The following is a 15148-nucleotide window of genomic DNA, read 5'->3' on the forward strand; positions in this document are numbered from 1 at the left end:
ATATATCACCATATAATTCTTGGTGGTTTGAGTGCAGACCCAAGGCTCCTTCATGCACAACGCAAATACCAGACAGGTGACGTGCAATAGTGTGAAAGAAGTGATAGACTACATCTTAAACAACATGAGATTCCTACATAAAAGGTTAAAACATTTGTATTGAACTCCTTCCCAAACTTGTGATAATGCTCACTTCCTGTGTCCAAAAGAGTGGGGTGAGCAGCATAGGAACAGGAGTCAGCCATTCAGCCCCTTGAGCCTGTTCCACCATTCAATTAGATCATGGCTGATCTGTACCTCAACTCCATTTACCTACGTGATTGTAGATCAAACCGAGGATCTTCTCGATCTGCATGGTTTCTGTACTCTACCATCCACCCCAATTAAAACACTAGAGCCACAACCTGAACCCACTGTGTAATCAGACAACTTGCATTTATATAGTGCCTTTAACGTCCCAAGGCGCTTCACAGAAGCGGAGAAATATTGACACCGAGCCAAAGAAAGAGACTTAGGACAGGTGCCCAAACACTTGGTCAAAGAGCTAGGTTTTGAGCAGAATCTTAAAGGAGGAGAGAACGATGGGCAGAGAGGTTTGGGGAGGGAATTCTATAGCTTGGGGCCTAGACGTTGAAGGGCCAATGGTGGGCGAAGGAAGTAGGGGATGCACAAGGCCAGAGTTGGAGGAACGTAGAGTTCTCGGAGGGTTGTAGGGCCGTAGGAGGTTAGAGATAGAGAAGGGCAAGGCCATGGAGTGACTTGAACACAGGGATGACAATTTTAAAATCGAGGCGTTGGTGGACTGGGAGCCACTGTAGGTCAGCGAGCACAGGGGTGATGGGCGAACAAGACTTACTGCGAGTTAGGATACGGACAGCAGAGTTTTGGATGAGCTCAAGTTTACTGAGGGTGAAAGATGGGAGGCCGGTCAGGGGAGCATTGGAATATTCAAGTCTGGAGGTAACAAAAGCATGAATGAGGGTTTCAGCACCAGGTGGGCTGAGGCAGGGCCAGAGATGGGCGATATTACGGAGGTGGGAGTAGGCTGTTTTTATGATGGAGGGGATATGGAGTCGGAAGCTCAGCTCAGCGTCAAATAGGATGCAGGGGTTGTGAACAGTCTGGTTCAGCCTCAGACAGTGGCCAGGGAGGGGAATGGAATCGGTGGCTAGGGAACGGAGTTTGTGGCAGGGGCCAAAGGCAATGACTTTGGTCTTCTCAATGTTTAATTGGAAGAAATTTTCGCCTATCCAGGACTGAATGTCTGACCAGCAGTCTGACATAAGAGACAATGGAGGGGTTGAGAAATGTGGTGATGAGGTAGAACTGAGCATCTTCAGCGCACATGTGAAACCCGACACTGTGTTTTCAGATGATGTTGCCGAGGGGCAGCATGTAGATGTGAAATAAGAGAGGGCCATGGATAGATCCTTGGGGGACTCCAGACGTAACAGTGCAGGGACGGGAAGAGAAGCCACTGCAGAAGATTCTCTGGCTACGACTGGATAGGTAAGAGTGGAACCATGCAAGCACTTCATATGAATACGTGAGATGGTCCAGAATCATAAATTAATGGAATTTGTTTAATTGCTTACTAATGAGAGGACTGAAATGTGATGGATGGTTTTAATATATATAAAAAACACTTCACATTTATATAGTGCCTTTAATGTAGACAAACGTCCCAACACACATCAGATAGGTGTATTCAAGCAAAAATGGATGCCGAGCCAGGAAATAGATATTACGATGGGATGACCAAAAGCTTGGTCAAAAAGATGGGTTTTAAGGGGGGTCTTAAAGGAGGAGAGGGAGGTGGTGTGGTGGCAGGGTTTAGGGAGGGAATTCCAGAGCGTAGGGTCTGAAGGTACAGCTGCCAATGGTGGGGTGAAGGGAAAGGAGAAATTAACAAGGCCATAGTTGGAGGAACAGAGAGGTGTTGGTTGTAGAACGGGAGGTTCGAGAGCAGGACAGATAAAGCCATGAAAGGATTTAAACACAAGGGTAAGAATTTTGAGTTGGAAACATTGAGGGACCAGGAGATGATTCAGGGCACCAATTACAGCAGTACTGGCTTAATGGGATGCTGCGGAAAAAAGGATGTGGGCTGCAGAGTTTGGAATAGCTGAAGTACAAAAAACAATCAAAAAGGCTAATGGAATTTATCTCATGGGGGCTGGAATACAAAGGGGAGAAAGTTATGCTTCAGTTATATGGAACTTTGCTCAGTCCCACCTGGAGCACTGTGTTTAGTTCTGGGCACCGCACCTCAGGAAGAATATATTGGCCTTGGAGAGGGTACAGCACACATTCACCAGAATGATACCTGGGCTTAGAGGGCTAAATGAGGGACAACATGTTCAAGAATCTTGGAGAAGGATGAGTGGTTAGAGAAGGCATGGTGGTTTACAAGGACAGAGGGGATGAGGGTGATTTTTTTTTGAGGAGGGAGTTGAAGACAACTGTTTTGAAAGGGAGGTGGCAGAATGGGAGGAGACGGAACCATTTACAATGTCAGCTAGTATGGGAGCTAGAAAAGGAAGTTGGGTGGTCAGCAGTTCAGTGAGAGTGGGGTCTAGAGAGCAGGAGGGCATGAGGGGAGATAGGAGACAAAGTAGAGAAAGACATGGGATCAGGGCTAGGGCAGGGGGTAACCTGGGGGGGGGGGGGGGGGGGGGAGGTCTGGCTTGATGGGTAAGGGGAAATGGGAGAAACAGCAAAGGCAGCCAAACAGATGGCCTTAATCTTAGTGACGAAAAAGTTCATGAGCTCCTCACACTTCTTGGAGGAGAGGGTGGAAGAGGCATGGGAGAAGAGGGGTTTAAGGAGATGGTTGGTAGCGAAGAAAAGAAGCCGAGGGCTATCTTTGTTCTCCAGGATGAACCTCCAGGGGTTGGTGATTTGGGCAGAGGAGTGTGTGATAGCCCTTCATGTGGTCGAGTCAGAGGCCCAAGAGCACTTAATATGGCCCAGGTAGATCTGGTGATGAATGGCTAAACCGGTTGTGCGCCAGACACAGTCAAGTCTACACCTCTTAGACTTGAGGGAGTGAAGATGCAGGCCATGCTAGGGGGAACAATCAGGATGGCAGAGAATAAAGATTTTAGCGGGAACAAGGGCATCAAATGTGGAAATGAGGGCGTGGTTGAGCAGATCGACAGCTGCAGTATTGCAGCAAATGAAGGCCAAAGGCGGCAATGGGAATTTCAAAATAGAGTTGTAAATGACTTGGAGCAGAGGAGGCTGAGGGGGGACATGATTGAGGTGTACAAAATTATGAGGGGCACAGATAGGATGGATACTAAGGAGCTTTTTCCCTTCGTTGAGGGTTCTATAACAAGGGGACATAGATTCAAGGTAAAAGGCGGGAGGTTTAGAGGGGATTTGAGAAAGAACTTTTTCACCCAGAGGGTGGTTGGAGTCTGGAACTCACTGCCTGAAAGGGTTGTGGAGGCAGGAACCCTCACAACATTCAAGAAGCATTTGGATGAGCACTTGAAATGCCATAGCATACAAGGCTACGGACCAAATGCTGGAATATGGGATTAGAGTAGACAGGGCTGATGGCCGGCGCGGACACGATGGGCCGAAGGGCCTTTATCCGTGCTGTATAACTCTATGACTAATAGTTTTTTCCAGGGGCAGACACAGAAGGAGGTGGAATTGGAAGCGGTAGGGGGATGTGGGTAGTGAGGGATATAAGGAAGTATTCAGAGATGGCCTTGTTTGTAATAGAGACTGTGGGAGTAGAGAGGTCACGTGAGATAGCAAGGTCGAGAGGATGGTGATGAATATGGATAGGAGAGTTTATATAGGGGGAGAGGTTTAGGGAGAACAGGAAGGCAGTGAAATCAGTGGAGAGGGGGCAAGGGGACCTGAGATGGAGATTGAAATCACTGAGGATGAGGAGTCCCTCTGTACAGAGGCTGAGGGAGGAAAGGAGGGAGGATATTTTGGAGAGAAACTCGTGATGGGGCTAAAGAGAGTAGTGGGGAATGAGGATTTTAAGGGAGAGTCGAGAGTGGTGGAACAGGGTGAGGTGCTCGAAGGAGGAAATGGTAATAGAGAAGGAAGGAGAGTGACCAAGGTGTGGTTTGCTGACAAGGGCCACGCAGCCACTGTGGCGGTTTGGGCGGGGCCACTGGTGGAAAGTATAGCCAGGTGGGGAAGATTCAGTAAGGGGCAAGGTGTTACCAGCCACAAGCCAAGTTTCAGTCAAAGCCATGATGCCAATGCAGCCATCCACAATAAAGTCATGGATGGCAAGACCTTATTCGGACTTTCTGGAGGGAAATGCAGAGATAGCAGTGATAGTTCATCCACCTGCAGATTCCAGGGGTGTTATCGAGGGTGACGTGAGTAGGATGGGAAAGAGGCTGGCCTGATTAGCCCCCAATGGGGGAGGTAGTGATGGGTGCCTCAATGGGCCCTTCGGAGAATGCCAAGAAAGGCACAGAGGGTAGCTGTTAGCTTATCTAAGGAGGAATTCAAGGCTGGGATGCAAGGCGAGTAGCAAGGCAGCGGAGTAGTGATGGGTCGGGGTAGGAATTAAGGGGGTGTGAAGTATCCAAGAAAGGAGAAATAAAAGGTGGCATGTCTGAGTGACAGGAAAGGAGGAGACCAGAGAGAAAGGCCCAAGAGGGGCAGAGATTAAAAAAAAGGGAGATTGAAGTAATGGGCTCCATCCAATCCAAAGCAGCAGCCAAAATGCAGATGCAATTGCATATATATCAAGGAATATTGGTTGTGTCTGGTTCTTCAGATTGCATTTTATTTTTAATATCAAACTAGCCATTTTCTTACTAGGTAAGAGACAATGAAGAAAGTTTTCACTCTGGGCTAGTGTGGTGGGAGGAGGGTCCGTGGGGTATCCTGACACAGGTGGGGAAATTTGGTAGTATAGTAAATTATATCCCCTAGCAACTGGCCACGGGGGCATTAGTGTTGTTCTAGTTCCTAGTCTTAGTCCCTAGTGTTGTTCTGTCAGCTGTGGCTCAGTTGGTAGCACTCTCACCTGAGTCAGAAGGTCATGGGTTCAGAGACTTGAGCACAAAACCTCGGCTGACACTCCATTGTAGTACTGAGGGAGTGCTGCATTGTTGGAGGTGCCGACTTTCGGATGAGACGTTAAACCGAAGCCCTGCCAGCCCTCTCAGGTAAAAGACATAAAAGATCCCACGGCATTATTTCGAAGGAGAGCAGGGGAATTATCCCCGGTGTCCTGGCCATTTTTTATCCCTCAACCAACCTCACTAAAACAGATTATCTGGTCATTATCAAATTGCTGTTTGTGGGAGCTTGGTGTGTGCAAATTGGCTTCTGCATTTCCTACGTTGCAAAAGCGACTACACTTCAAAAATACTTTCCTTTTTAGAAGCAGGCTTCCTGCCCATTATAGTCCAGACATACTGAAGAATGGGGCTAACTTAGTTTGGAAAAATTACCAACAAAAATGGTTTTATTTAAGTCAAAAGTTCATATTGACTCCCAGTTCACACAAGTGAGAAAGGAAAAATCAAATGATAGAGAGTGTTACAGTGCTGGGGGAGGTGGAATATGTGGCTTGACAAGATTATAGAGCTGCTATACCCATTGCGGATTTTATAAAAATGCACATTCATTGTACTTTAACTTAAATTGTTATCTAAATGTGTAAATTCATCTTCAATGGGGAAAAAAGTAGTCAAAAGGCTTGAAAATTAAGAAGCTACCAGGTTCAGATCTTTAAAAGTGTGACGACAAGATGATAAATCTGATTTAAAAAATTCTATGGGATACTGGATTTTATAAATTGGGCATACAGTACAAAAGCAAAGAGGTAATGGTAAACTTAAAGAAATCATTGGTTAAGCCATGGTTAGAACTATTTCCCAAGTTTTGGGCACCTTACTTTAGAAAAGATGCCAAGGCCATGGGCACAGTACAAAAGGGATTTACTATGATGATACCAAGGGTGTGGAACTAGAGGAATTGGGACTCTTTCCACTAGAATAGAGAAGGTTAAGAGAGATATGGTATTAGTGTTCAAAATTTTGAGAAGGTTTGACAAAGTAAGTAAAGGAAAACTATTTCCACAGTCCATGAGATAGTAACTAGAGGGCATAAATTTAAAATCATCGCTAAAACAAAAGAAGAGGTTATAAGTTGTTTTACACAAAGGGTTGTTAGGTGGTGGAACATAAGAACATAAGAAATAGGAGCAGGAGTAGGCCATCCAGCCCCTCAAGCCTGCTCCGCCATTCAACAAGATCATGGCTGATCTTCTACCTCAACGCCATTTTCCTGCACCATCCCCATATCCCTTGATGCCTTTAATATCTAGAAATCTATTGATCTCTGTTTTGAATGTACTCAATGACTGAGCCTCCACAGCCCTCTGGCATGAATTCCAAAGATTCACCACCCTCCGAGTGAAGAAATTTGTCCTCATCTCAGTCCTAAATCGCCTACCCCTTATTCTGAGACTGTGACCCCTGGTTCTAGACTCCCCAGCCAGGGGAAACATCCTCCTTGCATCTACCCTGTCGAGCCCTGTAAGAATTTTGTATGTTTCAATGAGATCACCTCTCATTCTTCTAAACTCTAGAGAATACAGGCCTAGTCTACTCAATCTTTCCTCATACGACAATCCCACCTTCCCAGGAATCAGTCTGGTGAACCTTCGTTGCACTCCCTCTGTGGCAAGTATATCCTTTCATAGATAAGGAGACCAAAATTGTACACAATACTCCAGGTGCGGTCTCACCAAGGCGCTTTATAAATGCAGTAAGACATCTTTACTCCTGTACTCAAATCCTCTTGTAATAAAAGGCCAACATACCATTTGCCTTCCTAATTGCTTGCTGCATCTGCATGTTAGCTTACAGTAACTCATGTACAAGGACACACAGATAGATCCCTTTGAACATCAACATTTCCCAATTTCTCACCATTTAAAAAATACTCTGCATTTCTGATTTTCCTACCAAAGTGGATAACTTCACATTATATTCCATCTGCCATGCTCTTGCCCACTCACTTAGCCTGTCCATATCCCCTTGAAGCCTCTTTGCATCCTCCTCACAACTCACATGCCCACCTAGTTTTGTGTCGTCTTCAAACTTGGAAACGTTACATTTGGTCCCCTCATCCAAATCATTGATATAGATTGTGAATAGCTGGGGCCCAAGCACCGATCCCTGCGGTACCCCTCTAGTCACAGTCTGCCAACCTGAAAAAGACCTGTTTATTCCTACTCTCCGTTTTCTGTCTCTTAACTAATTCTCAATCCATGCCAGTATATTACCCCCAATTCCACGTGCTCTAACTTTGTTCACCAACCTCCTGTGTGGGACCTTATTGAAAGCCTTCTGAAAATCTAAATACATCACATCAACTGGTTCCCCCTTATCTATTCTGCTAGTTACATCCTCAAAGGACTCCAATAGGTTTGTCAAACATGATTTCCCTTTCATAAATCCATGCTGACTCTGCCAAATCCTAATATTATTTTCTAAGTGTCCTGTTAGCACATCCTTTATAATAGATTCTAGCATTTTCCCCCACTACTGATGTCAGGCTAACAGGTCTGTAGTTCCCTGTTTTCTCTCTCCCTCCTTTCTTAAATAGTGGGGTTACATTTGCCACCTTCCAATCTGCAGGAACCATTCCAGAATCTATAGAATTTTAGTAGATGACAAACAATGTACTCACTATCTCTATAGCCACCTCTTTCAAAACCCTGGGATGTAGATCATTAGGTCCTTGGGATTTGTTGACTTTCAGTCCCATTAATTTCTCTAGTACTATTTTTTTCACTAATACTAATTTCTTTCAGTTCTTCATTCTCTCCAGACCCTTGGTTCTCTAGTATTTCTGGGAGGTTTTTTGTGTCTTCTTCCGTGAAAACAGACACGAAGAATGTGTTTAATTTCTCTGCCATTTCCTTATTCCCCATTATAAATTCTCCCGTCTCTGTCCGTAAGGGACCCACATTTGCCTTCAGCAGTCTTTTCCTTTTTACATACCTATAGAAGCTTTTACAGTCCATTTTTATATTTCTCGCTAGTTTACTCTCATTTTCTGTTTTCTCTTTCATCATCAATTTCTTGGTTCTGCTTTGCTGAATTTTAAAATGCTCCCAATCCTCAAGCTTACTGCTTTTTCTGGCAACTTTATATGCCTCTTCCTTTGATTTAATATTATGTTTAATTTTTCTTGTTAGCCACAGTTGGACCACTTTTCCTGTTGGGTTTTTGTGCCTTAAAGGAATATATATTTGTTGCAAATTATGTATTAATTCTTTAAATGCTAGCCATTGCCTGTCTACCATCATACCTTTTAATGTAGTTCCCCAATCAACCACAGCCAACTTGCGCCTCATACCTTCATAGTTTCCTCTGTTTAGATTTAAGACCCTAGTTTTGGATTGAACTACATCACTTTCAAACTTAATGAAGAATTCTATCATATTATGGTCACTCTTCCCTAAGGGCTCCTTTACAACAAGATTATTAATTAACCCTTTCTCACTGCGCAATATTAGATCTAAAATACGCCGTTCCCTAGTTGGTTCCTCCACAGTATTATTGCGAATTTGGTTTGCCCAATCTATATGTAGATTAAAGTCCCCCATAATTACTGTATTACCCTTGTTACATGCACTTCTAATTTCCTGCTTTATACTGTGCCCTACATTACCACTACTGTTTGGTGGCCTATAAACAACTCCCACCAATGTTTTCTGCCCCTTGCTGTTTCTCAGCTCCACCCAGACTGATTCTACATCTTGATCTTCTGAGCCAAGATCCTTTCTCACTATTGTACTGATCTCATCCTTTATTAAACAGTGGAATGCCCTACCAGAAACAGCAGTGGAAGTAGACTCCATATTAGATTTAAAACAGAAGTGGATAAGATTCTGAAAAATAAAACTTTAAAAGAATATAACAAAAGTGAATAACTTTCAGAGAACTGCCACAGGTGTGATAGGCTAAATGGCCTCCTTTTGTGCTGTAAAGTCTATGATTCTGTGTGTTCTGGCATTTGGTTTTGAACTTATTACTATACACCCACTTATCATATCAATTGCCATTACGCATAAATGTTAATGTATCAAGCTCATGGTATGGTGTTCAGTAATAATCAGAACTAGTGAAATCACTGCCATACTTGTACAGCATGTGTGTTCCAGCCCAATGCAAATACTGGGTTTTATTCTATTAAGGTCAAAGGTCATGTCAAATTGGTTATAGCTGGGAGGAAAACAATTTATTTATTCTATTTTCAAATAAGTAATTTGATGCAGCGGATGGTGCCATAGAATGGAAAATGTGGGTTAGGATTCCAGCCTCGCTACAAAACCGAACCCTGGTTTCCCCAAACTGCCAAGTCATTCAACTCGTAATGAGAGGGGATTCCATCTCAGCTCATTCTAGCACCTGCAGAAAGTGGCAGCAGAGCAGGGGCCATGGAGATCTCTGCAGTTATCCAAAGTATAAGGTGATTAGCCTGAGACAAAATGAGTTAATCACCGACAGAATAGTAAAAATAATGTACCATAACAGCTTTTTAAAAAAAATCTTGTACTTTTTGGTTGCAATTTGATAACTAAACAGTTAAACTGCAGGCCATATATTAATAATTGGTTCAATAATCAGAAAACTATGAATGATAAGCCCTTCATGTTCTTCCTTTGGAGCCAGTCCGACAGACTATAGCTAGTTGGGGGGGCGGGGGTTTAGAGCTCAGTTTAAATCTCCACCCGAGGAAGTTGGGAGCTTCTGGTTGAGGACTTACCGCTGGCCCGTCTGATGTAGTGTATTTGATGATGATCTGGAAGTTCCTGTGAGGTTTGATGGCAGCCGGTAACGTGATAACCAGCGAAGAGCCATAGTCAGTGAAAGGGTCCAGTCTGTGGCTGAGGGGCCAGTTGTTTTCTCCCGAATTACACAGACATTTAGCGTTAATAGAGCGGATCAGCAGAGACTGGTGGGAGTCCAGGACCAAGCTCTGAATCTCCGGCTTCAGACACACCAGGTCCAGGACCTCCACCGCCTCTATCTCCCGGCTGGGAAAGTTAATGTCGAGTTCCAGGTGGAAATGTTGGATCTGGAAATGCTGAAAGTTGGAAGCGGAGGCGATGTCGATGGGACAGTTCCGGGGCGAGCTCAAATTCTCACTTTTATTCGAGCCGGTTACAACTTTTCGGCAACAACAAAAAGTTGGCCGCTCGAAGGCAGCAGCCATGGTCCAAACATAGACTACAAGCAAAAAGAGAAGGAAAAAAAAAATACCCAAAGCCAAACCCCCGGGCAAACGCTGAAAAGATGGCGTCGATCAGCTCATTTACGTGAAATCCATGAGATCCTAGGGGTCAGAGAGACAAAAGCAGCCCAGAGAGAAGCACATCTAAGGGACAAAATAGAGAGCCTGAGTCCCTGCAAAACAGGAAGTAAAGGATCGGGAAATGAGAGGGTGCAGCGAGCAGGGCAAAAACAAGAGGGCGCTAGAGAGGGAGCCGGCCAATGGGTGCATGAGAGAGACTAAGTGGTAGAGGGAAGGAATGAGAAGGATAGGACAACTTTACATGTCAACTATCAGAGGGTGAGCCAGCAGTTTTCACTGTCATTGGAGGTTGTCAGTATTAACCAAATAGATTAGTTGGAGGGTAGAACTCAAGGTTGTTAGGACTATTTTGCCCCCCCCCCCCATTGTTCGTTATGCACAATCTTGTGGAAGAAATGTTTCAAGATGAGCTGATGATTCGTGACAGTTGAAGCCACAGGTGTTTTTATTGAGTGTTTGCCCCTCCCAAAGAAATTGTGGATAACAAGCTGCTAGACTGCAGCTTTAAAATGTATGTATTTTCCTGAAAGGAATTTCCTAGGGCATGCCTGGCTGTTGGCGATGGAAGTAAGTGATTTTTGTGATGCAAGAGATTATAGGGTTAGAAACTCAGCTTGGGACTGAACAGTCCAGTTCAACCCGAGATAGTGGCCACGGCAGAGGATGAGGTTGGCGTTGTGAGGGTGTGGAGTTTGTGCTGGGGGTTGAATACGATGGCTTCAGTGTTTAGCTGGAGGAAATTGTGGCTTGTCTAAGACTGGATATCAAACAAGCAATCTGATGTCACAAAGGCAGTGGAGGATCAAGAGGTGATGCAGAAGTAGAGCAGGGTTTCATTAACATACATGTGGAAGCTGATCCCATGTCTGTGGATGATGTTGCTAAGGAGCAATGTGTTGATGGCAGGGCAAGGATTGATCCTTGGGAGGTCTCCAGAACTGACAGTGTGGGGATGGATAGAGAAGCCATTGTCAGAAATGCTGTGACTATAATCAAATATGTAAGAGTGGAATCAAACAAGGAAAGTCCCAGCGAGCTGGACAACCAAGGAGAGGCATTGGATGAGGGTCATGTGATCAATGGAGTAGTTGAAGAGGACAAAGAGTGATTAACTAGAGACTTTATTTAGGACTCTCGAGGCTAGAAATCTGATTGGAGAGAATAAAACAGGGGTTTGCTGGAAAGACGAGTATGAATCTGAAGGTAACAAGACTCAAGGACTTGGAGATAAAACAAAGGTTGGAGATAGGACACCTGTAACTTCAACTTTTTTTGAAGGGAAGGTTGATAGCAACGGTTTTAAAAAGGACAAGACAGTGCCTGAACAGAAGGAACCATTTATAACGTCAGCTATCAAGCAAGCCAGGAAGAGAAGTTGGGTGGTCTGGAGCAAAGAAATTAGAAAGGGAGGGAACAAGAGTAAAGAGGAGAGGGAGAAAACAGAGAAAGTGAGAGCCTTCCCCAGCAAATGAGCCATTCTTCACTCGAGTCTGGACAGTGAGTGCTGGTAGGCTGTTTGACTATGGAGAAATCATAGCCAAGTCTGAAGCTATCTTTACTTGACATCCATGCACTTATACTTTCCAGCAGGTGTCAGTGTAAACAAGACCAAGAAGTCTGGATGATTTTATTTTTCTCTCCCTCCAATTCAGTCTAATTTTAGTGCCGCTGCTGCTAGCCCAGCTAAGATCAGCTGACTGTATATTGTTCAGTACCACATCAGTCAGTGTGTTAATCCACCAAGCCATGGAGGGAATTACAACTTGGTAACTGACACACGTTTGTTAGCACAGAACCTCATTCTTTGTAGTACAATATTGAATAAGATATTAGACTTATATTCTGATGTTAGATAGTGAACTACAGTTGGGAACCAGGCAACACTTCCACAGCTTTACTATCTTGGATAGGGTCCACAAGTGTAAATTGTACATAGTTTGTTGCTAGAAACATGTTTGATGGGCCAAATTACCTTTTCTCATTTCATACTTTCTTGTAGTTTTACGTTACCAATGAAGCCTGAACCAGTCAGAAAATCCAAATAAGCAAAGTAACAGCTTAATAGCAATGACATTGAACATTTCCTCAGTGGCAAAAGAAAGATACTGTAGGATGTATTAATGATTGATATTAAATAACAATGGGGTCATGGTGGTGTCTTGTATTGCACAGGAGAAAGTGAGTTTCCTACGAGTGCTGCGGAACGAAGTTGAAGAAATGAGTTTGATTTTGGGATCGTAGTTAGGACCAATAACATGGAAGACTTTCAAGAACAGGATTGCACTTTCATAGGGGATAGGGCAGTGCAAGTGGGCTATTGCACTCTTTCACCTCTGCAACCTGGTCTTTAATGCAGTCCTAAATGATGGAATGAAAGTTTACTGTCTATAAAGGTCCCATGTAAAATGAATTTGAGCAGGCTTGATCCAATTTCTTGAGTTAGAATTTGTAGCACAGAACTGCTCCTAATTTGATATTATGGCAGTCTCAATCAATGAGGCTCAAAAGATAGCTGGCATGGGAAATGGAAACTGATGAGTTTCAGGTTAGGGCACATTATTGAGGCAAACAAGAGGCAGCTTTACTCTGCAGTTGCTTTATTTGTTATTGTGACATGGACAACACTAGCAATCCATCCCTAGCTAACCTGAGGGCATTAAGAGTCAACCATATAAGATGGAACTGGTAGGAGTGCCAGGTCCCTCTCTGAAGGATATCAATGAAATAGCAACTTTCATTGCCATCTTCTGATGCTAGGCCCATAATATAGCAGATTTCTTGAATTCCATTTTACAACTTGCCCTGGTGGGATTTGAATCAATGACCTGGTTGCTCATCCAATACCATAACGCTGTGTTTTCCCCCCAGACAAGGTGTTTAGAACATGGACTGCTATACCGCAAGTGCTTGCTGAGGCACAGACTACGTAATATAATTGGATAAGTATCCTGAAATGAAGGATATAAAAAGGATGTAGGGAAATTAGAATACAAAGCTCCTGATTGAAGGAGGCCTTTTGACCAATATTGCAATTTTTTATAATTTCCATCAAGTACAAAAATTACTTTTTTTTGTAAATCTGCATCGTAAAAACCAGTGTCTTAAAATAGACGTGATAAACTTGCAGTGTCCGAAGTGGATAAATTCAAGAGTGGAGTCTTTTAGGAGCTGCCTGTAAGGAGGCAACTGCGTTATTTTGTATATACAACAAGCATTTACAATGGTTGAATGGAAACTAGACTTATTATTAGTCAGCATGTACAAATTAGGTCCAGCTCTCAGAATTCAATATCATCCCTAATTACACAACAAATATATAATCATAGTGTGCACAGCTAGAATTTACATTTTGAATAGAAAGCATTATAACTATGTAAATTAGGTTTAAAATAGCATTTTTAGCATTATGGTGATCATGTTTCACAAAGATGGATCTTGACACCTTGTTATTAGTATGTTTTCACATTTTTGAAACTAGTTCAACCTCCACAAACAAATCAATAGGCTGTCATCCAAATAGGAGGAAAATCACCAAGACACAGTCTAAGAGTTCAATACAAAATTCATGCAAATGTGGTGTTCCCCCAACTCCATGAAGTCTTTTTCTGGTAGGAGACCTTTTTTTTTTGAAAGGACATAGCAGCAAGTTGATGCAACAAGACAATCAATACAAAAGGTTAGGAAGCTCAACTGATGTAGGTAAGAAACAGCACTGACAAAGTGCATGAGTTTTGTATGAGAGTGTTGAACTGTATTGAAAAGAATGTTGAAGACCACATCTACAGTAGGTAATCTAACATTCTTCCTTCAATCGCGCAATGCAAATGAATTATACCACTGTAGCATAGAGAAGAAATGGAATTCTTGCACTTAATGGAGTCCAAAATGTTTGTTAGCATAAGTCACCAAATAAAAATGCTGACAATTTGTAAAAACTGTAAATTGCTCCATATTCTATTTTGCAGTTCTTATCCAAAGACATCTGCAAATTTGCACAAGATGTATATAGCAAGTGAAGTATATGACCAGTGGAAGAACATAAGAGATGTATTCAACAGCCAAATAGCACCATTTGTAAAAATGAAATTGATTGCCTTTGATGGGAGGGTTTATTCAAGTGGCTTTGATTGGAGGGTTTATTCAAGTCCCCTGGCTGGGACTGTTTGTCTTATTCAAAGCCCGTACTAAGACTTCAGCTGACAGTTTCATGGAATTTATCTTGCAACACTGCCAATACTTGCATGGGTGAAGGATAGGAGAAAATGACATCATGCCTATTGATATAATTGCATTATTGGTTCATTATTACTGTGATATTACAGATTCATACCTTCAGAGAGGATGCCATATTCTGCCCATGTTTTCTCCACATGGGCCCCACCTAGTGAAGGATACAGCCTGTCATGAAATTAAACAACTGTGTAGGGGTCTGTGCTCTGCAGTGACCACTGGAATAAATCTATGTGCAGGATTATAAAGATGGCGAATGGCTTCAGTTGAAAGCTTCAGCTCAAGGATGTACAGATACTGCTGCGGCCATATCTTCGTCAATGCTTGACTTGCAAATAATTCAGTTTAATTGTGGTGAATGTGTCCATTGAAATGGACTACTAAATATGACCGATCTTGTCTAAGGTACCATTGACAATAGCTTGGTTGTTCACAAATCCTAACTAGGACCTGCTGAACCACAATCTTTATTTTTTTCTGTTGAAGTCCTTGCCAATTAGTCATTCTTACACAGGTATTTATGTATTGCTCACTGACCTTATTGCCAGGCACTCTTAGCTGTGTCAGACAATTGTGTGTTCAAGTTCCACCC

General features: G+C 43.1%; 1 protein-coding gene across 2 annotated transcripts in view; it reads right to left on the reverse strand.

Moving 5' to 3' along the window:
• rnpepl1 (arginyl aminopeptidase like 1) overlaps positions 1 to 10422 on the reverse strand; it is a 68943-nt gene extending 58521 nt beyond the window's left edge. For both annotated transcript variants that reach the window (XM_067995197.1, XM_067995196.1), the window contains exon 1: positions 9778 to 10422. In XM_067995197.1, the coding sequence (XP_067851298.1) occupies positions 9778 to 10227 (450 nt within the window). In that variant the 5' untranslated portion in view covers positions 10228 to 10422. The remainder of the gene's footprint in view (positions 1 to 9777) is intronic.
• Positions 10423 to 15148: the final 4726 nt, after the last annotated feature.

This window comes from Heptranchias perlo, chromosome 13 (assembly GCF_035084215.1).
Source record: "Heptranchias perlo isolate sHepPer1 chromosome 13, sHepPer1.hap1, whole genome shotgun sequence".
Lineage (NCBI taxonomy): Eukaryota > Metazoa > Chordata > Chondrichthyes > Hexanchiformes > Hexanchidae > Heptranchias > Heptranchias perlo.